The sequence below is a fragment of the Barbus barbus genome (genome assembly GCF_936440315.1).
Source record: "Barbus barbus genome assembly, chromosome: 21".
In the NCBI taxonomy this organism is placed as follows: domain Eukaryota; kingdom Metazoa; phylum Chordata; class Actinopteri; order Cypriniformes; family Cyprinidae; genus Barbus; species Barbus barbus.
The window spans coordinates 17,798,784-17,826,431 of record NC_136749.1 but is presented as its reverse complement, the minus strand read 5'-3'; the positions used below and the strand labels follow the sequence as shown (position 1 = coordinate 17,826,431).

General features: G+C 36.7%; 1 protein-coding gene across 1 annotated transcript in view; it reads right to left on the bottom strand.

Moving 5' to 3' along the window:
* Positions 1 to 27,648, bottom strand: part of LOC306887289 (integrin alpha-8-like) — a 75,228-nt gene that overhangs the window by 30,776 nt on the left and 16,804 nt on the right. The window contains exons 6-15 of the mRNA XM_079444915.1: positions 27,423 to 27,468; positions 24,120 to 24,245; positions 23,605 to 23,649; positions 20,815 to 20,858; positions 20,073 to 20,129; positions 19,492 to 19,544; positions 17,912 to 18,117; positions 11,079 to 11,270; positions 5,757 to 5,802; positions 2,575 to 2,682 (exon numbers count right to left, since the gene is read on the bottom strand). Of these exons, the coding sequence (XP_079301041.1) occupies positions 2,575 to 2,682; positions 5,757 to 5,802; positions 11,079 to 11,270; positions 17,912 to 18,117; positions 19,492 to 19,544; positions 20,073 to 20,129; positions 20,815 to 20,858; positions 23,605 to 23,649; positions 24,120 to 24,245; positions 27,423 to 27,468 (923 nt within the window). The remainder of the gene's footprint in view (positions 1 to 2,574; positions 2,683 to 5,756; positions 5,803 to 11,078; positions 11,271 to 17,911; positions 18,118 to 19,491; positions 19,545 to 20,072; positions 20,130 to 20,814; positions 20,859 to 23,604; positions 23,650 to 24,119; positions 24,246 to 27,422; positions 27,469 to 27,648) is intronic.

Below are 27,648 nucleotides of genomic sequence, written 5' to 3'. Positions count from 1 at the left end.
ACTGGAATCTAAAGATGGAAGTTCATTTACGACAGGATTTTTGTGTAAAACTAGCCCTTCATTTGCAAAGAAACACAAATAGAACCAGGACGGAGGATTTAAAACATGCTACTCCACCACAAACATGCTGTAAGGTGAGAGCGCATAAAAACACGCTTACACCTCTCCAGCTGGTGCTCAATAACTGTATTGCCGTTATGTTGAACGTGTAATGATATCTGTGCTCAGGGACTCACAACTGCAGTCTTAATGGCCCAAAGGGCCAATCCGATGCATAGCATTCCATACAACCCAAATATGTCTAATCAGAAACACCCCATTAGCCCCCCTACACACACTTACACAGCATTGAGCGTGTCTGAGTTTAAATTAGCAATAAACAGCTGGATGCTGTGCCTCATGAACAACACGAAATACCCATGAGGCCGTGACTGATGGAATCCAGCATTGTGCTCTAACCACGCAAACCCTGCCATGACCCCTCCAGGTAGTGGTCCATTTTAAAATGCACAGCTGAAGACATGTGTGCGCTGTACAGTGAGAGAGAAACGAGAGAGAGTATGCATATTTAAGGGAGGAAGTGGCCCCGCTATACATAATTTAATGATTCCTTGCTAGCTCTCCTCCCCCATGACCAGGGTAAGCACACAATCACGCACATACAAACACTCCCGTGTCCGGAGGTTGACCCCCCTGACCCCTGCTCTGACCCCACTGCAACTTTTCTGACTTGGCCGCCCATCTGCCATTTGTAATTACTGCCTACTCCTCAGAGTATTAATGGCACCCTTGTGTGTGTGTGGTTTGACATGAGTAATTTAACACACTTTTACACTCTGCATATATGTAGGCTGTTTAAAATGGTGTTTTAACATTTAATATACGCCTGTTTAGCATTTTTCTTCTTTAAAATAATTTAATTTAATTGCTGTTGAAAGGATGCAGAAGAATATAAAAATTTAATTAAACTCCAGAGAGGCAAAGTTTACAGTCTTAAAGGATTAGTTCACTTCCAGAATAAACATTTCCTGATCATTTTCTCACCCCCATGTCATCCAAGATGTGTATGTTTGTCTGTCTTCAGTCTAAAAGAAATTAAAGTTTCTGAGGAAAACATTCCAGGATTTTTCTCCATGGTGGACTTCAACAAGGACCAATGGGTTGAAGGTCCAAATTGAAGTTTTAAAGGGCTCTACATGATTCCAGTAGAGGAATAAGGGTCTTATCTAACAATTGTAATTTTCAAAAACAAAAAAAAGTATATACTTTTTAACAACAAATGCTCGTCTTGCACTAGCTCTGCAATGTGCGTCCGCGACTTCACGCATTACGTAATCACGTTGGAAAGGCTGCGTGTGACGTAGGCAGAAGTAGTACTCCATCTCATTTTCTCTTCCAACTACAAAATTGTCCAACATCGTTGTTTTACCTTTTTTTGTAAAGGTCGTTCGATGTAGTCTTTGCTCGTTCACTTTGTAAACACTGGGTCAGTACTTCCCCCTACATCGCACGTGACCTTTCCAACGGGACTTTGCAATGCGTGAAGTCATGAACACAGAGGCAGTGCAAGACGAGCATTTGTGGTTAAAAATATATAAATTAATATTCATTTTTTAGAAAATGACAGCTCATTTTGCTAGATAAGATCCTTATTCCTCGGCTGGGATTGTGTAGAGTCCTTTGAAACTGCAATTTGGACTTTCAACCCCATTGGTCCTTGTTGAAGTCCAATACATGGAGAAAAAAAAGGTTTCCTCAAAAACCTTAATTTTTTTTAGACTAAAGAAACACAGACATGAACATCTTGGACGACATGGGGGTGAGTAAATTATCAGGACATTTTTATTCTGGAAGTGAAGTAATCCTTTAACTTTGACATTTTTTTCATCCTCTGGATCTCTTTATGTTGTTTTCTCAGTCTTGTTTTGTTTCTCTGTGTTCATCTGTGTGATTCAAAGTTTCTCTCTGTCTCTCTCTATTTCCAACCACAGTTTGTACATTTATTTTACTAAGCTACTCTTTTGTTATTGCAGAATTCCACACTTTAGTTCTTTCGTTTGTCTCTCCAAAACCTCCAGTTCTTTCTTCCCCACGCCAACCCTAACACACAGGCACATGCACCCCAAACAGCCAAACAGATCTGGTATGTTTACAGTCACGGGGCCCAAAAACTGCTTGTGGGACACAATGTCCATCCACATAAGGGGTAAGAATGCAGGGTTGTGTGTATGTTTTTGTGGTTTGGAAGAATGCACTGAGACTTCCAGAAACACTTAGTTTTACCACAGAGAAGGAAAAAAACTGCTGTAATGTGGTACTATGGACCACATGGTTTTAAAACCTCCCAGTCAGCCATAGCTCTTTGGCCCAGACTGCTTTGGTTTACCCTTAACAAGAACTAAAGATCAACATATCTGTCCCATCAGCTGAATAATTCATCTAGAAGAGATAAATCAAAACATGAACTTTTCAAATTTTTTTATTTTTTTTGTAGTTCATAAGAGTCACTCTTTGCGGCAGAAGCTAAGAGTATACTTCAGTAATTAGCACTGGATAATTGTAGTTGACACTTACCAGGTTGCCATGTCATCAGAATTGGGCATGCGGCAGGACTTGTCCTCAGGGTTGAGAATTCTGGGTGTCAAAATCAGTTGAGCGTCCACCGTGACCACTGGCCTTGCCCTAGTATTGTTAAGAGACAATATAACGGGGATAATATTACAAATATGTGACCCTGGACCACAAAACCAAAAAGTGTCAATTTTTCGAAATTGAGATTTCTAAATCATATGAAAGCTGAATAAATAAGCTTTCCATTGATGTATGGTTTGTTATGATAGGACAATATTTGGCTGAGATACAACTATTTGAAAATCTGGAATCTGAGGGTGCAAAAAAAAAAATGGCCTTTAAAGTTGTCCAAATGAAGTTCTTAGCAATGCATATTACTAATCAAAAATCAAGTTTTAATATATTTACAATAGGAAATTTACAAAATATCTTCATGGAACATGATCTTTACTTAATATCCTAATGATTTTTGCCATAAAAGAAAAATGGATAATTTTGACACATACAATGTATTTTTGGCTATTGCTACAAATATACCCCAGCGACTTAAGACTGGTTTTGTGGTCCAGCGTCACATATAAATAATAAATTACTGATATAATTCATATGATTTTAATTGCAGTAATGAGTTGAATTCAGAGCTGCAAATAAACATTAGAAATCCACTAAATTAGGCTGCATAATGTCAAAAGAAATGACAAGACTAGTGGTCAAGCGATATATATCGCCAAGATATATTGGTGATATTTATCTTGGCGATATATATAATGTAAATATCAGCCGATATTTGGCATTTTTCAAATAAAATGGCCGATGCGTTTGAGGTGGACTTTTATTTTGACGGCGCTGAGAACGGTAGCGCCTGAGCACACAGTGCTCACATTCTCCCTCTTGCTGTCGTCATTAACAGTTCTGTCTAATACGGATAAAAGTCTGTCTAATAATCAGATAGAACTGAAAGCAATAGTTATAACACTACAAAAAGTGTTATAACTATTGCTTTTATATTATTAGTAATAGAAAGGCAAACATTATAATACTTTCTTGTTTGGCGTCAGCATTCAGCAAATACGCATGTATTTCATTTAAACAAATCTTTGAATGACTAATGAACATTTAATTTGACAAACCTTGCAAACGTAGTCCGATCCAGCTGTGAGATCTTATAAAGTGTGCATTTGTATCCTGCATAATTGTGTGTGCTCTGAGTGACGGAGGGTCCGTGTAAACTGAATGAGGGCAGGAGAGCTCGGCTTCACTGGAGATGCGCGATCAACAAACTTAAACTAGTGATTTCAAATTATGCTGCGCTTTATGCATTTGCCCAGTGTCATATTCATATCATTTTCAGTGTGTGCTGTATGTAAAATGAGTGATACCTTGGCTTTAGTTGAAAAAATATGATTCCCAATGCAAACAACTTCTCAGAAGACTAAGTGCCCTGTTGGTTAAACTGTTTACTTCATTTTTAATTATATTTTTATTAAATATTTAATTATTTGTGAAAAAAATACTTTTAGTATTTAAAGTATAAGTATGTTTATTTTAACACATTTATTTTTTAATCCATTTAAAATTTATTAAATATTAATTAAAATAAAATTATATCGGCTTTATATCGGCCACCCTGCTTTCCAAGATATCGGCATCAGCTGTCAAAAAAACAACCACTAGACAAGACCTAATGTCAATGTAAATTTCAGTTCATAAAGTTCAGTTCTTTGCAGTTTCAAAGGACAAATTTTACATGTGTATGGTTATGTTAAGTGTGAATGTAAATTCAATGTAATTCAATGTAAACACTGCGGGGTGAGACTTTTATGCCAGTTTCATTAATCTCCATATTATTTGTTCGTGAAATATAGGCATTTTAAATGTGAATATTAGTTCACTAAATAAAATGTATAGATTTTTGGTTGTTGGTTAAAAATATGCTCAAAGTTGTTTCAAAGGAAGATAATGATAATAAAAACTTAAATAACTTGTGTCAATGAATTGTTCACAATAAGACCAAGAACACACATTTATAAAGTAAATATAAATTTTGTTTTCAAACCTGAACATCAAAATGACTGACAAGAAGAATTTGCAATTAGATAAAGCTAACTGAAGTAATTTCTCAGGACACCTATTTCAGTGATATCTGTCATACAGAATGAACATTCAACGCACTGTATTACATAAAGAACTTACAGAACATTTAACTAACAGAAACTAAACATTCAGAGTCCTATTCTAATAGAACATCAGACAGGCTGAGTAAATGAGAACTTAACATGAGGTCAGTCTCTGTTCTGCTCCGATCTCACTTTCAGCCTGTTGAGACTAGCACTCAAACTGGATTAACAGTGGAAATGTTAGCTTACATAAATACACCAGAGCCCACTACAGCTAATCGCTTTAACACTGACACCAAGACACTGCTAGTGCGTGAGAGTGTGTGCTCGGACATGTTAATGTGTCTGTGTGTTTTGGTGGCTTTGAGGCAGGAAAAAGGGACTGTTTTGAAACATTTCTAAGGGAAACCTGATCTGAAACACCCAATCGAAGTCTTGACTACTCAGACTAGACATGCCACCAGTCTGTAGATAATGTTTGCGGACTGTACTCCTGTCAAATACAGCTCAAGGAATTCTTCATGAATGCATTATGAAGCCAGACATTTCAATATTTTCTGTTATGCAATTTGAAAATGTGTTACAATCGTATCATAGAACAGAGAAAAATAACTTCATATGTGGCAGGTTTCCTTCCAGCTAAACCTCAAACACAGGTGTTTTCTGTGCCGTTTACTCTAATGGGGAAAGCATGTGTGTAGAAAAGTTTAGGCCAGAAAAAATATGTGATGCTAACACAAACACACTATTATATTTATACACCTGCTACATACATACATACATATACAATTTTATATAAGAATACATAAATTCTAATATATTTTTATTTTTTTATTTAGTTTCTCAGCTTTAAATCTAAATCTATATATATATTGATTTAAATTCAAGATAACACTGCTATCACTTGCTATTCAAGATAACCCTGGCATCATTTGATCAAAAATGACTCCTATCGAGTTGCAACTTTTTATGACACGTCACAAACAATACAAATGTTAAAATATAATTTTTTCAACATTTTGACATTGTTGTATTAATATGGTGTATGTAAAGCGTACAATTTCTCACCTGTAGGCCACAACTTTACTCACTCCAAATGCACCAACCAGCAAATCTGTAAAAAGAGTATACAGAGAATATACTCAGAGCTGCAGGACGGACACAATATGATACAGAAAAATGTGTGTTGCAAGAGAAAGAGGAAAAAAGAGAAAGAGAGGCTGGATCATAAAGCTTCAAAGCACACTGCAGCTGGAAGTGATTTGGGCCTCCAGCAGACTCCATCAAAGATTCGTCGACCCGTTTCTCATTCTACCAGTCTTGCATCTTACATCACCTGCTGTCCCTGAACAGAGCCATAGAGAAACCCTAGAGAGCCACGGAGAACGTGTGAAGCTTTAATATCATTCTACTCAGACGTCCACAGAGCCACATCTGATGAAGGGGAAGGTAAATACGGCACACTGAATAGTTTCCCTCTTCTCTTAATGAAGGTGGACATGATAAACCTGAGTTTCAAACCATATGGGATTTTAATGTGATGCAGTGGAAGTGTTGTAATGTAGTTTAAATAAACTAGGGCCTTCACAAAAACTACGCAATTAGGTTTAATAAAAACAATGTGATCCGCATCACTAATTGTAAATCTAATGCTAAGACAAACCAACTAATGCCAAAAAATGGCATGGATTTCATCAAACTGATTGATAATCTATGTATGTTTTTTAATGAACTGTATAACTGCATAACAAATGTGGCTCTCTCTTCCTCAAAGTTTGATTATAATACAGACACATACATATAAATATTTAAGTAATTTAGCATAACAAAAGTAACATCAGGCCAAACAAAACATGGTCACGTACAACATCATCGAACATTCAGGTCTGTGTGCACAAAGCACACCTCCTGTACCTGAGATGAAACTGTGGAAATACTGGCAGTGTGTGTGTTTGTGGTCTGTTGCTTCCTCTGTGGCCTCTGCTAAAGCTATAACCATTCATTCATCTCTGACATCTCATTAAACTAGTATGTATAACTGAACCAACATAAACGGGATTCTGACACCCGCTCAGACAATATTACAATGTTAGATATTTGATTTCTTTGGTGGTGAAATAGTTTTTGTGATAAGTAGAGAATTTCTAAAAACTAAACATTAAACTTTAACCTTCACACAAGGTCAGTTTCATTTGGTCTTTCATCAAACTTGAGCGAGAGAACACTTTCTCTCCTCAGTTTATGAATTGTACTAAGCATTAATAGGAAGGAAGAGTACAAATCGGTCCTGGAGGGATGCTTTCAGTCAGAGACTCATATGCAGGAATGTTCCAGAACAGCTCCAGCAGCCTAATGAGTGCTCAGAGACTGCGGCTTTGATTCTTGTTTCACTGAGGTTGATCACTGGCTTCGCTTTCCATCAGGTCCTGCCTTCAGGAACGAGAGACCCTTGGCAAAGATCCCATTGTAAACCAGAGTCAGCAGCTTTTGGTATTGTGACAGAAAACACACCTCGAAAACAATGGACAGAAACACTAAATCCGAGTGAGAGACACACGCACAACCTGAAGGCCTGAGCTCTCACTTTGTATCTGTGAGGCGGAGATGATGACAGAATAATTAAATCTATTACATTCTCACATCTGGAAAGTCCATTTGCGCACTCTTTGAGTGACTTCCTCAGAACGGCAGTGAGGTGTAAACGTGTGTGTGTGCTACAAGAGTCAACCTCAAAATATTCAGGTCGAACCCTCTGGCCACCACAACACAAGGGTTTTAACTGCACGAATAGGTTAATAGGAGGTGGAATGATGGAGGGAGGGGATGGAAGAAGCTCAAGCACTTAAACTTTAATGAGGATGGAGTCTGTTAAAGTCATCTTCATCCTCTAGCCAATGAAATGCCGGACCACATCCAACTAATGAAATGCCGGACCACAGCCAACTAATGCAATCCCCTCTTTTACCTCCAGTTCTGAATTTCCCTCTCATTTCACCTGACATACAATCACACATCCATCCATCTCTTCCCTTCCAAAAAAATCAGAAACTAACTCCTCCCTGTGGATGTCTGGATGGAAATATTCTTGATCGGATTGGGAGTAAATGCACAGTTTGGAGGGCTCACTAAAGGGATATAAGGTGCCCACCCAAGTTCTTAAAACATTTCTAATGGGTCCTGAATGTAACATCAGTTTCACACACAAACAACATATGTTTTTGGAAGTAATATAATGTAGAAATATAGTATAAAGGGGAATTCTGATCACAAATCTGTCCACCATTTTTTTTTTTTTTTACTATCAGAATGACAGATTCTGAATCTCTTTGTTACCATTTGTAACTGTGTTGAAACTGTGTTTTTCTCTCAAATTAATAAAGTAATTGTTTCTAAATGTGCAAAGTGAGTGTGTCTGTTTTGTGTTCTGTCTGAGAACAATGCCTGAAGCGGCAGACAGGAAATGCAAAGTACAAAATCTCCACTGCTGTTTAAGCAGGTCATGATGAATGACCCTTCACCTTTGACTTAAACCCTGTGTTTAACCACAAAGTTCACGCTAACCCTCACATTAACCCCAAACCACACACACAAAAATGAAAATACAGGAAAAACAGGAAAGGTAACCATGTGTGCTGATTTATAACATATAATGAATAACAGGCCTTTTTGGAAACAAAATAGTTTTTATAATCTATGTAGACATACTCAAACATGGTGTTCAACAAGTTTCCAACAACAAGCAATAGTTGGTTATACTCAGTGTTGGGGAGTAACTAGTTCCATGTAACAGATTTACGTAATTCAATTACTAAATAAATGTAACTGTAATCTGTTACAGTTATTGAGAACAATGCATAATTAAATTACAGTTATTTATGAAAATGTTAACAATTGCAATGGGGGTTACAACTGAATATTTTCACACGCATACAGATTTGATTGATTTCTTTCCCAAATTACACTGACTGCTCTAAAATATGAGACACCAATGTTTCAGGAGCTACATTACTTTAATACAGTAATTGAAATAGTTACACTACTTATTACATTTTAAATAAGAGTAACTTGTCATTTGCAACCTATTACATTTCCAAAGTAACCTTCTAAACACTGTACATGCTGAACATGAAATTGCTGCACAATAAGACAAACCCACAGCCAGTCAGAAGATATCGAAGGGATAATTCAAACAAAAATGACAATTTTGTCCATGTTGTTCTGTCCCTCACCTGAATGACTTTTAAGATATTCTGTAGAATGTTAGTAACTAAAACGTTTTGGTGACCATTGACTTGCACTGTATGGACAAAAAACACTGTGCTTTTTTCCCCCCTCAAAACATCTTCTTCTATGTTCCGCAGAAGAAAGAAAGTCATACCACTATGGAATAACATGAGGGTGCGTAAATGACCATTTTCATTTGTTTGGTGATCTCTTTGGGCCAATGAGTGTGATTTTGGGCCAATGAGATGTCATAGTGGCTACCTGGTAGAGATCAATAGAGATCAAGCAAGTTACAAAAGTTCTGTAACTTGTTTCAGGGCACAAAGCTACTTCCCCTTTCAACCAAGACCATTTATAGAAGCTTAGCTGAAAAATCATTTTTCAGAATATGTTAGAACGATCAACATAACTAATTACATGTCAAAATCTACACAGTATAAAATAGTCATGTAAAACTAAATTATGACTATTTCTGATGCGAGACCAACTTTATCGACAGACTTCAAATAATAAAATAAAAAGTTCCACACACATCCCATTTATGTTTATGCACTAGCACATGGCTTTATCTAAAGCACGGAATAAAACAAAGTGATTTTAATCTAAATGAACTGAAGAAAGTGATAAACCATGTAAAAATTTACATGCACACACTTCAATGAAACACTGAGAGGCCGATTACAAGATTCACACTGATCAAAGATTACTAAGATCACGCCTCTAAAAAGCTGCAATTTATCCATTTTGAGAATAAGAGACAGGAAAACCTGTTTTCTGTCTTTCGTTTTGCTTTTTGGGTCTGTTCAACATCATTGTGTGCATGTATGTACACCTGTGCATGATCGTTTTGCCATCCATTGAAGGTTTTCATGTATGGAAAAGATCTGCTTTTATTAGAGCATATTTAAGATGACAATCCTGTCGCCATGAAAGAACAAACACTCACACACTGGCTCAACACACACATGTGCAAATAAGCTGCCTACCCATCTGACTTCCCGCCTCTTTAAAGAAAGCTTGTGACAGCATCTGCTTTGATGATTTTGTACAATGCCATTAAAAAATGAAAGAGGAGATTAAAGGACAGAAAGAACGAACACACTGCTCTGTTTTTGCTGAAACGGGCTTGAGGCGTTACAGCAGAGTTTAGCTCTAGAAACACACTGGATGTTTTTGCAGTTTCAATGAAACAATTAATTCATATTTGTCTTAGTCAAAACAAGATTATGGTGCAGCTGTGTTGGATTGTGAGAACATGCTCTTCAGAAAGCTCTGGATATTCACTCTGGCAGTTCAAATCAATATAAACTAATCCACAAACACTATGTTAGGATGCCCAAACTAATAACCTCATGATAGAGCCACAGGGAATTCATTTTTCAACACTGCTAGACCTCAACAGGGAAATCAGAGGCTCTTTTGCCTGAATGCACATCAGCTCAGGACATATTCCAGATAAACAGCTTTTGTATGTGAACAGTTCCATTATATCTCACATAATATAACATATTTGTTTGCAAACACTTTAAAAGTTTGATTTCAGTCACAATAAAGCAATTATTAATCTTTCATCATTAAATGTCATGTGAAAGAACCAGAGAAAGAACCAGAATGGCTGAAAGAAACAGAGTTGAACTTCATCTGGAGCCTAGTTAACATCTGCCACTTGACAATCTGTCACACACACACACACACACACACACACACACACACACACACACACACACACACACACAGACACACACACACACACACACACACACAGGCTATAAATAGCTTGTTCAGTCACCTGCAAATATTTATAGTTTCAAAATGATTGACTTCACATGGATTTCATCATACTCTGCAAAAGATTAAAACATAGCAATGAGAAAAATATGTAGAAACAATATCCCTCCGTAAAAGGAGACAAACAAAGACAAACAAAAAAAAACAAGAAATTAAGAAGAATGAGTGGAAACACTTGCACATAGTAAAAAACCCATGGACTGACCAACAATGTGACTCAACCTGGATGTCTCAGTCCAGTCTTTTTCTTCTTTGTCCAGTCTTTCATTCCTCCTACATCTGATCTCTTTGGCTTACATCAGTTTCTAAGCATGATTGTCTTAACAGAAACTTGCGTAAACAGAGAAAGGAAGAGACTGAAAGTTTTTCTTTACTCACCGGGGTACTGGTTGTTATCGAGGTCAGAATCTCCACGCAGGGTGAATCCAAAGCCTGCTGGGACGGTGGATGAAGCCCAGTTGCCTTTTAGCACTTGAGATGCCTGTAACATCAGCCCAGATTTTTGCCCGTTATAAATGAAGACCCTGCCACCACGATCCTCTCCTGCGAACGGAGCCCCTATTGCCACATCTGAATAAGAAAAAGATGGAGAAAATATTTTATCGATAACAGTACAATGTACAAGATGTATATTCTATTTGTTTCCACTCACAACCTGCATATGGAAGCCTGTTTCTTAATCAGAGTTATAAAACAAAAATTGCAAGAGAAAGTTAAAATTATAAATAGTCACAATTAGGAAAAATAAAGTTGCAACTAACTGCGATTCGTCATATTGTGAGATACAAAGTATCAGTTGTGAGATTTAAAGTCTCAACCGTATTCTAAAGTCACAATTATAAGGGAATAATGTCTAAATAGTAAGATATCTACCTTTTTCTTGCCGTAAAAATGGGAGTGTACATTTGCAAATTCTATTGGTCTAGCTTCCGGTCTCATTTGCGTCTAGCTATTTTTGCTGCTTGATATTGAAAATTGGTGTGTCTTATCATATTATTTTAATGTATTATCTTAGTTATGAACAGACTGGTTTGTAGTGCAAACAGTTTAACCGTTTATTGCAAGTTGTTATTCTCCTCGTTATTTACCTATAGCGGAAGTCTCACCCATAGGCTTACTTCCGTGTTGAAGAAAAAGGTGGATAAAATCTCAATTCTGATAAATATAATTGCAATTTTGAGATATGTCACAACATGAGACAAAGTCGCAAACTGTGAGGAGAGAAGTTGCAGTTGTGAGACAATGTCTCAATGTGAAATCTAAAGTCGCAATTGTTAAATTGTAAAATTCTGATTTTGAGATATAAAGATGTAATGCGATACAAAGTCTAAACAGTGAGATAAAAAAAATTGTTAGACAAAGTCGCCATTGAGATATAAATTCAAAATTCTTATACATAAAGTCTGATTGTGTAACACAAAGTTATAGTGTGAGATATAAATTCTTCATGGTTAGATATAAAGTCTCAATTTTGAGATACTCGCAATTGAAAGATATAAAGTGGCAATTGCGAGATTAAGCCACAATGTGAGATGTAAAGTCTAAACAGTAAGACAAAGTCTCAATTCTATCAAATAAAGTCACAATGTGAGATAGTCTCATCTGCAAGATAAAAAGTCACTTTGTGAGATAAAAACATGAAGTTGCAACTGTAAGACATGAAGAAATAAAAAGAGATTTTGATAAACACATAGTCACAAAGTTGGATTTAGTTTTTATTCTAACATAAAACAGGCTTCCATATAGTACCTACCAGATCACCAGGATTCACATTAAGTTTGGATCTGCTCTATAATTTATTATTGATTATTTCAGTGTTTGATATGTTGGAGAGGAACAGAGAGATGCTTTTATGTGGAAGAACAGAGGATTCTGCTGAAAAGAATACCGATGATATACACACAGCTCCGCAGGGAGCGACTGCTCTTTTCTCTTCGGCACTGAGGGACTATTACAGAACAATAACAGACTCATGCACAAGCACAAGTCCAAGTCCACTACTGCATGGCCAATAAATCTCCAGGGTAGGGTTATCTGTTCAAGTGTTCCTCCTGCCAGCAGCGCTGCTCAAGTCATTAACCTACATTTGGGCAGCCGCACATGCACATGAGGGGAAAACTAAAGAAACAGAGAAATGCTGACCCAGACAGAGATGCCCACTGAGGGGCAGAAAGGCAGAGGAACAGAGCAACTGAGGGGATGTTGAGGAAATAAGCTCTATAAAGATCTATGTCAGGGATATTCACATTACTTTGCTTTAGGGCTGCTGTTAAAAAATGACCAGGGGCCACTGAATTATCTGGTAATAGTAATGATATATGATTTTCATTTGGTTTAAAAGTGTGGCTTACTGCATATCAGACTCATATTTATCAAAACAGTGCTGGAACCTCTTTAAAAGATCCTTTTCACTCAATGTAGACCATGTGAATTTAATCGTGACATCTTATTTACACATCAATTCATTCATAAAATTCATAAATGCGTTCAGTATGCTAACTTCAGATCCTCCCATTACAATAAAGTGCGTATATGCACCAATAGTGAAAAATATATTGAGGCATAAAGAGGACACTGACATTGCAGAGCAAATCTGTGAAACAAAATCTCAGCTTTCAAATTTTGTCATTTTTTAGTAATTAAAACAATAAATACCATTTTGTGGCTCTTTAATGTTTCATGACATCGCTGTAGTGCCTAAGTTCAAGCATTATGTGTACAGATCATTTCTTACTACTAGTTATAGCATGAAATAAACATGAATGAACATCGGAAGGTTTGTCGTTTTAGAGTTTATTTAGTGTTTAGAATTGGTGAGATTGCATGTCAATCAAACTCCTAGTGAAGGGAGTATTTTAAAATAAAATTGAATTTAATGTAATTTACTAACTATATCTAATTCTTATTAGCCATTATTATTATTATAAGTCCATTAGAATGTGGGCCGAAAGTGAAGTGTGTTTGGTCCATGGGCGTAATTTTATAATATGCAAGTTGGACCCAGTGGTTTTTCATGTCTGTAAAACGTTTGTTTCTCTCTACTGTGGCATGTGTTCAATTAATTGTCTTGTATTATATATATATACACAAACACATGTCTACCCCACCATCTACTCTAGTCTGCACCCCAGCATCAAATCAGTGTGACTGTGACAAATGATCAAGACTGTCTACACTACAAGCAAGTTGTGTGATGGAGCAAAATTAGAGCGGTGTATTGTTTCAAAGCTCTTGGGGGGTACCCCTAACCAGACCCCCCCCCCCCCCCCCCACGCCGCCTTCAAAAATAAATAAATAAAAGTAAAAGTAACCTTATAAAATGATTCATATTTTTTTGTCTTGTCCTCGTTATCGAGAAAATCTAATTCTAAGATAAAAGCTTATTTTACCACGATCAGTGAATTATGTGTACCAAACAATCACTAGGCAAAGAAGAATTAAATATCTAGTCTAGGGGTGTGCGATAGACAAAAAATGTTATCTCGATATTTTCTGGGATTTTATTGATAACGATAATCAGGCAATATTTTGCTGAGTGTGTTGCGCTGCAGGACTGCCATGGACAGCTGACTCCTAAAGTTTATGATATTCTTCATATTCTGAGTGGTCAGTTCACAGCAGTGACAGAAATTATTATTTTCCAACCATTTTAAAGTGATTTTTACCCTTTATGGACATTTTTACCTTTATAAAGCCTTTTTTTCTAGAAGTGTGTATTATCTTTTGCTCAAATTCTTTTAATCAATAAATTCCAATAGAATAATAAGATATTTGGGGCTGTTACCAAACAAATAAAATCATTATCAACAAAATTCACCTTTGCAATGCAGAGGAAACACAGAAGCTGCATTTGAAGAGGCATTTAGATGTATTTGCACACTGTTTAATGCAGGACATGCATGCATTTAACCTGCCGTTACAAATGCATAAATAATATTTTGACATTTTAATCCTAAAATGAAAAATGAAAAGGTACTTTAAATGTGAAATGAAAACCGCCAGTAGGTGGCAGCAAGTCGCCGTTAATAAGTGAGTCATTGCGATTGAACTGAATCATTTAATGGGTGATTCATTCAGGAACGAAAAACAGTCATGTTGCTCAGAGACGCAAAACAGTGCTGTGGATTTGTTTGCAACCATTTTGGTCAGCGAAATGGAGCAAAAATTGCCAATATGGTGCCTAAAACGTAAGTCTATTAATATCAACTTCTTGTTTATTGAACTGTTGTATAAAATCAATAATACAATGTGATTTTTGGGAAAAATGGCACTCTTTGTGTGATATTGATTAACTATATGAAATTATATAAATATACACATTTTCTGCCCCCATATCTTGAATTCTGGGAGCATTCTAAATGCTTTTTTTTTAATGAATCATGCAGTGAAAGAACACACTATAAATGCGCACAGTCAGTCTTGCTAGTGCTTAAGCACCCATAACTCTTCTTATAATCTGTATGATAAATGAATCTCTTACTTTTATCGTAGGTACATCTGCACTTTTGTTGCTTATGATGAGGGAATTTGCAAGTTTCAGTCTGAACAAAATTCAACGATGACTAATCTGACCGCCTCTGATTGGCCACTGCATTCCTAAGCTCAACAGAATCGTGTGTGATTGGTTATGATGAGCAACGCTGTACATACGCGTAATACCGCAATCAAATCTTTTTATTTAATTTTCATTAGTTTCATGTTTCAAGTATTATAGTTTTATTGAATAGCCAGCCCCCCCCCACCGCCCCCATATCTTTTGGGTGTTATGGGGGGACCTTTCATGTTTATGGGAGGTCCGAAACCCCCCTATCCCCCCTCAATTCGAACACTGCGGTGTACACAGCCTTTCTGAATATAAAGGGTTCTTGTCCTTTTGTGTCACATGGTTGTAGTGTAGACATGGATGTTGTTGAGGACAATTATGTCTGCTGATAACCTCACGGGGAGCTCAATTTCACCCATAGGCCAAGCTTTGAGTATTCCCGATCTATGTCCTCACTCTGTAATGAAAATAACTGTCAAACTCCAAAAAACTGACAAAAACAAAGGGATAAAAGGATACCGAATAGGGAAAGAGAGAGAGCCCATGACTAATGACAGATCTGAGAGGAATGTGTGCTCATGGAAATCTTCTGAGCTAAGAAAACCATTCTGATGTAGATAGGAACGAAAAGTTTAATTAGACTTAGAAAAATAAAATCATCACCACAAGAAAGCGCTCATTTCCGTCCACTGGACCACCGAGTGTGTGTGTGTGAGTGAGTGGGAAGTGTGTGTGCACATGTGCGTCAGCGTATGTAATAATGCTCTGTTTTACTGTTTCTCTTGGGCGAGTTCCTCTCTATAAATATCCGTTGCGTGTTGTTGGTGATTCTTGATCATTTCCTTTTCCTGTTTTCTAGCAGTTGGCACAGTAGCTGGCACAGTGCCCAAAGACCCCTAACATTAACAGTCAGACAGTCGACGTAAAAGAACAGCATAATATATATGAGACCAAATTCATTATGACACTTTACAAGATACTTAATTGTGTGGCTTGGCCTTAATGGACTGCATACATATACTACATGCCACAGTGGAGAGAAACAGACATTTTACAGACATAAGAAACCACTGGGTCCAAAAATAACACACATGTATTGTAAAGTCATGCTCAAGGGCCTAATCTCAATTTCTGGCCCTAATGGAATTACAATTATAAGGTCTTCTATGTACTTTGTTAAATGTACTTTGATAAATTATTGATTTTAACAGATTTTCTCCCAAATTCAGAGAAAAAAAAAAAACGTACAGATTCTATCTGGGCCTACCAAGAACCAACACCATGACACTACAGACTGTTTATCCACACACATAAGCGATGCCTCTCACTGGATTCTCTCAAAAGCAAATCCATCCAAGGGGAAACAGAGCAACAAAACTGAACAAACAAAGCTCAGAGCAAAGAAGCCAAGCAAATAGCTATAAGACAGAATATTTCAAACAGCAGGAGTACAAAAGCACACAGAGACACTGTCACTTCATCACACCAGTGCAGCCATATGGCTGGTGTAACAAAGATACAGTATGTGATATCAGATTCATTATGACCATATCAGTTATTGATTAAGTCATTATTCTCCAAAACTCCAAGGCAGCGTCATCTCATAATGTGATACTTTTACATTGCCAGAAAAATGAGTCAAGACCTAAGTAATCCAAAAAATGAACCCCTGCAGAAATCAAAGTGTGTTTTGTTACCATAGAACTCACAGACACATTATATACAATACTTGAGTCTCTAAGCACACTGGCATTTCATACAAGTTGTAAAGTCTTATATGACAACATGCTTTTGGAAATTAAGAGAATCAGGTGGCTTGCATTTCATGTATGGACATCATCTCCTCATCTTACTTTCATCCACATCAAGTGTCATTTTAAAATTACACCGAAATATCAGATCGTGTTACAGTAACATATGGAGCTGATTCATAGACTGCACATAGACCGCACGCACACACACACACACTGACCGGCACAACAGAAAACCTCTGTCTACAACTCAACTCAATCTGTCTGTAGTGATGGAGATGATCTATGGCTGATTAGACTGGTCTAAACTCCACCCATGAACACCTGGTTTCTTTCAGATGCAGAAAGATCTCTGAAAAATCATAATAAATAGAGAAATGCTGCATGACAACATAATTAGAGATGATCAGGACAGAAACTGAGAGACAGGGCTCAACAAAAAGTAATTTTCTGTGTGCCCAGGCAGGTCAACAATGCTCTTACCAAAATTTCACAAATTTAATTCATATATTTTTGGGGGTGAATTTCCATTTATAATTTAAAATTTATAAACTCTATTTATTGTTACATTTATGACAGTGTTTCATATAAATTTCCAAATTTATATTAATTAAATTATTTAAATCTGATTTATTGTAGATTTTTCAATCATATAAATTTTATAAACCATGTGACCTCCATTCAAAAACTCACACCCAACTCTTCACAGGAAAATGCAGACAAGAGCACCAAATCACAAATTTTGCCCTTCCAGACTAGCGAGAACTGTACATTTTAAGCGTGTGATAGACAGACAGGATATCCTACACAAAAAAGACAAGTAGGAAATGGGTGTATATGTAACCTCTGTCTCATTTGGAAAAACTCCTGAAACATGCCAGATAAAACTCTGAAACTACATTAACACAAACACTTACCAAGGTAGCCATCCTGGTTGATATCTCCGAGAGGGGCGATGGCACTTCCATACCGGCCGAACAGGTGCGTTCCAGTGAGTGTGATTGGAGGGGAGAAGAGAAGCACGTCCTCTTGCAAATACAAGTACACACGGCCCACCTCACGAGGTTTACTCTCAAACTCACGGTCCATGTAGAGTGGAGCTCCAACTAGCACGTCATCTAGCCTGTGCGTGCACATAAATTCACAAATTTGACACAAACACGTCTAGGTTTTGAATTTTTGGAGGCCCATAAGTAACATAAATTGTACATGTATTTGTTTTGAAGATGCTTTACTTGGAAACTGAATGGATGGTTAACAACTGAATAAAGACCTGCAGCTTTATAGTACATGTTTGAAGTCAAAGTATCAAACAAGACGTCACCCTTGAGGTTACAAGACAGCAATATATACAAGGAAGTGCACCACTGAACCACTGTAAAATATGAGCCATCAGAGAAGACAAAGACGAGCCAGCACATGACAGTATCATGGCGGGGGATAAAGCATAAATCTTATAAATGCTGATAATATAAAACAGAGACATTTTGCTTGGAGATATGAATTTAGGAGTGTGTTTTGGACTGTGTGAGGACCGATGGAGGAATACCAAAATGTTCCTACAGTTCGGAACAGGGCATTCTGAGAATAACCTGGACTAAAACCAACAAAGATGGTGGCGGAATTCCAATGAGAAAATGGAATGTGAATTTTTCTACAACGTTTCATTTGTAAGATCTAAGATAACAGATATAACCAAGTTATGTTATTTAATATCTAAAAATAAATCACTATGATTTATACGTTTCAGCATTTAATAGCCAAAAAACAACAAAAAAATTCAACACTAAAGACTGATTGGCCCTGTTTCCAGCAAATGAGCCATTTCAACAGCTATAAGTGTAATGAGCTGTAATTCACTCTGTAATGTGCGTTGGTCATTGCTGGTGTATCATTTAACTGCTCGCTCTTTGTGTATACTGCTGTTTTACTGTGTATTCAACTATGTACCATTGGTAAGGAAGCCTTTCAGTTAATGGCATTTACATATGTCAGCATTTCAGACATAAGAGAAGGAGCTTTGGCACTGATGTGTCAGCAAAGTTTTGTATCCTTATAAGACCAAATTAGAAACAAATTTTATACATATCAAATTCCCTCTTGGACGATGTGAGCATTTAAACAAAGGTCAAGTAAACCACAGCTTAATGCATGAGTCTAAATAAGCCAAAGCCCATATAAAACCTCATGGTCCTATTTATATGGTCCAAGTTCTATTTAGTTCTGAATACACCTTGTAACTAAATACAGCGTGAGCTGGTAAATTAAATTAGCTCAAAACAAATAATATGGACAGATATAAAGCCTTCTTTCAGTGCAGACAGACCGTGAGGAACACCTAAGTACTACAGAATGTGCTCCTCACATTGGATAAACATAGATTTAATAAGAATGACCTTAATGTAGACAGACTTACTCATTTAACACCACCTCTTGCATAGAACAACTGTTTTATGACCTTGCATGTCATTAGACATTAATTTCCATGTTGACTTACCCATCTCCATTTAGATCAGTCACTGCAACGGTGTATCCAAAATAAGAGGCCATCTGCCAGAAAAAGTTGTATATGAAATAGAAATGTGATGTGGAGGGAATGCAATTAAAAGGTCTATGTCTCATTCAAAAACTTCCTTTGCTCCAATTTAGCCAGCCATAAATATATTAAATAACATTGTGCTTTGGCTTCCATCAGCTGTGGAAGGCAAAACTCAAAAGAACAACAATAGTCATTTAAAAGAGATGTTTCTGTGCAATTTCTATTGATTATGGCAGCATTAAATTCATCAAATGACAAAGAGCACATAACCAGGTATGCAGTACAGTCACACTACACACTTTCACTATCTAAAAGAGTCATTTTAGCTCTCTGGCTTACAATGGAGGAGCAATATGCAATTATAGTAAAGTATGTCAAAATGTGGCTGCTGTATTCTCCACAACTTAGAATTGACCCACAACTCCTGCAAATAATTCATAGTAAACAAATGGCATGTTAACAAACAAAAACATCAAACAAAAATTTTAAAAACAAGAAATAAAAAAGCAAAACAAATAAAAGGTTGGGCGGTCACTCACCTGCTCCCCAGTGAAATTCTGAATAAAAGTCAGGTTTGTCGCATTGATCACAGCCACCTATAATAAGAGAACAGTCAGATTGAATTAGTGCTAATAAAACACTATTTCCATTCATGACAGATCATCATGATTCTGATGTACTGCAGGACTTGTGTATTTGACCACATGTCTGTCCTCCACTCCAAACCAGAGTGATTTTCCTCATGTTAGGCATTTAGCACTCTAATAATTACATCCAGATTGATCTTAGTGGATGTTTTATGGGGCACGTATGACTGAGATCCTAAATCAAACAAAGCCACATATGGCTAATACCCAAGAATATAACATGCAGTAAAAAAAGACCCAAATTCACTGTCTGCTTCACAAACCGCCCATCCAGCTGAATATGATTCTGTTTAATTGAGGGCCAAAGGGGACACCCCTACGTCCTAGATGCTACAGCCCTAATTGGGAATTCCTTCTTAAGACTTCAAATCACATCCAGATGAGAAACTCACATGCACTTACAAAAGTGGCGAGGTTTTACCGGAATACCAGTCTTTGCAAAACATACAGCTTTTTTTTTTTAAGTTTAAACAAATGAACAAATGTTTAAATTTTAGTACAGAGGTAGAGACTAACCTCTTGAACATTTCTCACATTCTTCCTTCCCCCTTGACCTTTCCCTCTGACCTTTGATTCCATGTCTTACCATGACAGAAACACAGGAAACAAAGTCTGTTTAGGACTGTATACTTACATAACCAAAGTTGTGCGCCCCTCGAGGTACCCCTGCTACCAATTCTGCATAGGGGACATAAGAAAAGCATACAGTAAACATACCTGGGCTATTTACATATGCGTCAGCAGGTTTATATATTTTAGACTTGCAGAGTTTGAAGAAACAAATGATGTGCTTCAGTACTCAACAATAATAAAACATACACTTTTCTTGTTTTGAGAAGAGTGTGTATGAGTGAACGTTTCCACACTCACGACCACTTATCTAGTGTATCTCAGGCTAAACAGTGAGGTGAGACGTGTGAGTGTTGTTAATCTCGTCTCTGTCAACACCATGTCAGTCACTCATTTATTATAAATATTTAGAAGAAAGAGACAGAGAGGAGAAAGATGCACAGCGGAGGAGACAGAGGCTGCCTGAGGCCTGATGGATGATCTTGGAGATATTGATGTGGTGGGAGGGTTTGCGGCTGTCTGTTGGATCTGTCCCACCCACTGAGATCGGAGAGGGACTGTCCAAATGTCTGCCTCATTTCTAACTCAAAATTTCCCACACTCCCAGGGACCCATCACAGCCCCGCTCGTCATTGACCCTTCCCCCCCGCCACCTCAAATGTCCCGCCTTCCTTGACCGCAAAGTGTGCCACAGCAAAGGCCATGTATGAAACTCTGACAAAAAGAGATCAGCATGTCTCTCCTCTGTGGATTCACCACTAATCCAGACCAGATAGAACACATGTCTGAGAAAGACAGAGAGGGAATTCTGGGAAAAATGAACTGAAACCGCTGATAGCGTTGATTATTTGTGCATGCTGTCTGCATTGTTTTAACGTCTGATTTGCTAAAAGAACTGCGCGAATCAAGTAACAGAGCACATACACCCACCCCCAAAATGGTGCTGACACAATTTTGTCACCATTTTCTGTTTTGAGTGGTAACTTGTGGATGACACAGCAGACTATTGCAAACTTCAAAATCATCATCTGATGAATTGCTGCGGCCATGATCAATAATATTGTTTGTCATTTTAACAGAAAAAGACCTGTTAATAAAAGCCTGTTAATACATTACCATATGTGAGCCTCAAAACCAGTCATAAGTAGCACAGGTATATTTGTAGCAATAGCCAATACATTGTATGGGTCAAAATTATAGATTTTTTTAATGGCAAAAATCATTAGGATATTAAGTAAAAATCATGTTACATGAAGATATTTTGTAAGTTTCCTACTGTAAATATATCAAAACTTAATTTTTGTTTAGTAATATGCATGGCTAAGAACTTCATTTGGACAACTTTAAAGGTGATTTTATCAATATTTAGATCTTGGCCAAATATTGTCCTATAACAAACCATACACGAATGGAGAAAGGTTATTTATTCAGCTTTCAGATGATGTATAAAATTAAAAAAAAAAAAAAAATTACCCTTAATCACAAATTTTGTGGTCTAGGGTCACATATACAGGAAACAACTGTGACTATATTAAGATCACATTATATGTAATTTTACAGTAAAATTATGTTTGGAAGTAAAATTTGAACATAAAACATTTGAATTACAGCATACAATTTACGGTGAAAAACAATAAATGGACAAAAGTCCCTGTGGACAAATCACATGATTATGTTATATATATTCAGTTTTGTTTCTTCATATTTGTCCATTAGGGTGTTTTGTTTTACAATTTCTGTTATTCAAGTCAAATTTACTTCTATAGCGCAATACACACAATTTTAAAGCAGCTTTACAGAAAATCATGATGTTAATGTTTATAAAATCTTATATCTCCATGCCTTATAGTCACTTTTACCAGATTAGAGCTGGGTGATAATAGGATATGTAGTTGATAATTATTGCATTATTTGGTTAATGTTTATTGCATTATTTTAGTGTCATATGCTTTACCACGATGGTGTTTTGTCTTTGTTTGTATCAACCTGTGCCTAAGTACCATTTAAAAGCAAGTATGACCACGTTTCATGGATAGGCCACTTGCAATTAACTCTGATTCATTATGTGTTTTTCTATTGTGGCATCTGTATCAGTAGCAGACTTTGAAAAATAGGTATTTTAACATTATATCACCTTATGAAATATACCGTCCCGCAATATTAGAAACACTGTCACAGTATTTTACAGTGAACTTCTGAAAATTTTAAATGTGTACTTTTCAATTAGATGCACTCTATTATGTATCATAATAATTCACACAAGATTATTTTATTTCAGATTTTAGCCTGTTCAAGCTGGATTGTGGGTGGTTGGTAAATAAGTAGCAGGGTTTTGCAGAATGATACTGTTTGATGGATAGGTAGGCTAATGATTGCTTATGAGTCAGTATGGTGTGTGTGTTAGAGAGGGATGACTGCAGATGGGCTGTTTGTCACTGGGTGGCATGTCAGGGACAGAATCCTGGGAGTGCTCTGTAATTATGGTCTGAGGCTGAAGGGTCCGATCAAAGCTCAGTAAGCAACAAATCCACACGACAACCACAAACAGAGACAGAGATCTCTCTCATGCACTCACATTAATACACAAACTTTACAAAAAATGCAGGGGTTTGTTTATGTGTCTGAGATAGAGGTCTGGTACTCAACCCGAACATTACAACATGTGACTAGCAAAGAATATATTTTAAAGAATGTTCTGTCTACACATGGAGTCTTTTGTGTTCCACAGAAAAAAGTAAATCATACAGGTTTAGAACAACATGATTGAGTAAATGATGATAGAATTATAATTTTTGGGTGAACTATCCCTTTAATCTGTCTCATTTGCGTATATAAAAGGTTTAAAAGTTCTCACCTTGTTCCGAATCACCTGTGAACTCTCCAACCGCTACAGAGTAACCTACCAGACACAGAAAGAGAACATATCAAAACCAGAGCGACTACAGTGAGAGGAACAGTTGATGTTGCTAACCAAAGTGGGTCAGTTTAAAAACGATGGATGGATTGGATTTATCTCATCATTTTATTATCGATTGCATAATTATCGTGACAGTCCAGCTGTGATGATGATTACTTACAAAACATGGAAAATGTTCATAGGATTTACAAGTGAGTATTTAAAGGTCTGGAGTTCCAGATGGAAATCTTATCAGTAGACACAAACTTAGCACCGAATTGAGCTATGGGACAGAGGGTCAAGGTTACCTCAACATCCACCAAAAAAGCTCATGTGTGTTCATGTGTGTGTGTTTATTAAATTGACAGAGGGCTGGTCCTCTGACCCATAAACAGGGCCCCAATGCAAATCGCTGGTGTCCCATAAAGCATCTTTACCTTTCAAAGGCAAACACACACAAACACGTCTCTTACCTAGGTAACTGTCATCATATGTGTCTGATGCAGCCACAGTCTGCTTCTCTCCCTGAACTTTGCGCAGAATAGTTTTTAGGGAATAGCCGTTCAATATTTCTGCAACACCTGCAGTGATCACTTGACCTAAACACACACAAATACACATTAGTTTCCAAATAGGCCTACTGATTTTGTGTCAGTGTGTGTTGATGTGCATCAGACATTGTACAATTGTGGTGGCAGATGTTACGTTGTTACTGTTGTTATTTTTGGATGGCAAAACAAACTGTAAAGTACAAAAATTCCTGTACAAATCATATGCACTAAAACAACAGGAATAAAAACAGCAATAAAGTTTTCTTTTTGGTGAAAAAAAAACCTTATAGGCTTTTTTTCCCCCTTTTATGTAATTGTTTATATTTAAAAAAATTATAGTTAAATAATTATATTAATCTACAATAGTTATAAAATTATATTAAGATCAACAATCTGTTTTGTAATATATTTCTAATTTCTAATATCTTGAATTATTGTGACCTTGAATTAATTTAAGAAAAAAATATATGTTGCATAGGTTTAATGTAGGATTGATCAGTTTCAAAATTGAAATGTTTTCCGGTGGAAATACCACTGCTATTGCAGAATGGTCCATTAATCGATGATTTGATCCAAGGATGGAAGCTTAATTCTCAACAGGCAGAAACATTCAAAGGGGACACAACTTCTCTTAAAACTGTTAAAACCTCCCTGTATTACTTCCACAACCTTCAGATTTGTCATTCTGCAACTATTTACATTAAACAATCGAGGAGAACGAGGAGAACAACACAGATGCAAGTTCTCAGATTAAGATGTAAGAGTGAGAGGAATGTCTTCCATTTTTGTTGTTCACGTTCAATAAACACATTACTCTCTTTTACTACCAGGCTACAGACTGACCTGAACCCCAACCATTAATCTCTCTTAATGTGTGTGTTTAGCTGTGTGTCTGTGTGTACACGCGTCTCTATTAATTTGCATTTGTTTTGTTGGACACACACGACACAACATGTGGTACTTTTTCTCCTCACAGAAATCTGTTGTCTTTCCCTCCCAAAAAAATTATGAAAGGCAAAGGTTAAGATGGACTGAGCGTGGGAAAAGAGAAGAGAAAGTGAGAGGCAGGTCATAACTTCTAATGCATCTGTATTTGTCAGCAGCATGAAGTATATGAGAGAAATAGAGAGACCCTGTGTCTGACATTACATTTTTGTGTCATCTCAAGTCATCTGTCTCTCCATTACAAACAAAAACCAATAACACACGTGAGATGTGACGTGGAACCCAGTATTATTAGTATTTATTAAGGGCCGTGACTCTGAGTTCAGGCTGTGGGGGGTCAAAAATGAACAAATGTGAACCTGGACCACAAAACCAGTCTTAAGTCGCTGGGGTATATTTGTAGCAATAGCCAAAAATACATTGTATGGGTCAAAATCATCCATTTTTCTTTTATGCCAAAAATCATTAGGATATTAAGTAAAGATCATGTTCCATGAAGTTATTCAGTGAATTTCCTACCGTAAATATATCAAAACTTCATTTTTGATCAGTAATATGCATAGCTAAGAAGTTCATTTAGACAACCTTGGTGATTTTCTCAGTATTTTGATTTTTTTGCACCCTCAGATTCCAGATTTTCAAATAGTTGTATCTCGGCCAAATATTGGTCCTAACAAACCATACATCAATGGAAAGCTTATTTGTTCAGCTTTCAGATGATGTAGAAATCTCAATTTCGAAAAATTGATACTTATGACTGGTTTTGTGGTCCAGGGTCACAAATCTGTTTTCTTTATAACATACGACTGCAATTACACAACAATCAACATCTAGCATTGTGATCCAAATCCAGACACATGAACAATTGCATATACATCCGGGCACAAAATATTTAGCTGTGCCTCATTTGGTCAGGGCCGAACATCCATTCCACGCATTTTTTAAAGATTTTTAAGAGGAGCATTACATTACAAGAAATACAGTTAGATGTATTCTTGAAGCTTTCTTACACCTTTTGGATTTGACGCATACTTCTCTATCATTTCTTCAGCCATTCATGATTATGGGATAAACACTAATTATAAAAATCATTGATAAAATTATATTTTAATATTAAAAATGTTAAAGACACTGCACTTCCAAAAGGCAGTTTATGGCTATTTAAATATATTAAAGCGGAACATAAATTTTTAAGAAATTAAAAGATTAAATTAAGAAATGAAGTCTTAGAAACTTAAGATTTTGACTTTTTTAATTCCCTGATTTTTCCAGGTTTTCATTACTGTGGGAATCTCAATACACCGCATAAAATCTGTGTTTTTCAATAGCTTATTTTTATTACCAATATCAAGCCAGCATTAGTCGCTAACAGGCAATATAATACAAAAATTACAATTTAGAAACGTTCAAATTACAGTAATTATAATTAAATTCTATTATTTAAAATGCATTAATGTAAAATACATTAATTAAAAATTTAATATTTTATGCAAATTAAATAAGTATTTTATGCAAAATTGCTTCAAAATTCAGTATAATTACTTGTAAAAAGATGCACTGACAAAGCTTAGTAGATTTTCAACTCAACTCAAAGTGGACCTGCCAGTTTTGTTAATCAGCCAGATGAGTTGATGCTGGCCGTCTCTAAATGGCCCAACACTTGCCGATTTATTTATCCCCAACATAAACACCGCTAAACATATGCAGGTGTACAGATTTCTGCATTCTCTTTAAATGCAGTTCATCGCCAATTGTGCAGAACGTATAATTCAGGCTAAAAGTGAAGAAGTGCAGGCTTTCATTAACCTGCGTTCACTGGAGTTTAAAAGCGATGATTACAGCTCTAACGGTGAGCCAAAATTAAAGCCACTGACCAGAAAGAGCAGCTCATTGACCTCTCTCTGTCTTCTATTATCACGACCGCTATATTACCGCTATCACTGACCTGTCTGTGATGAGTGAACTGCAGCAGAACACTTCACTGATTGGTTGAACAGACTCAGCAATGGTAGCGCTAACACACTGAGATAATCCCTGATTATTTTGGTAACAGGACTCATGGGAGGTGACGTGTCATCGTTCTGAGTGTCTGTTATTCTGCTCTGAAGGTGGAGGAAGGGTCAGCCTGGTCAGTTTGTTGGACGGAACTGAGATTCTTGGGGTCCTGGGAGACTGTGAGTCTGGGATATGAGAGACTTGTGTCTGCCAATCTCACTCAGAGAAACTCTATAAAAGGATGGAATGATGGAAAAGACAAAATAATGAGGAGAAATGTGTTACCTTGCCAGTAGAAACTCCCTGGCCCTCCCACAACCAGAGTCCCTTCCTGTGAGATGGAGAAAAAAACAAGTGAGGAAATAGGAGAAAAGGTAGAAATGAGGACACAGGCCTTAAAAATGTTTCTCTGTTATTTCTGTTTGTTTGCTTGTGCCTTTTGAGCAGGATTATGGATAAAAACTTATAAGCAAGTAGAGACAGTAGAGATAAAAGAAATAAAGAGGAATAA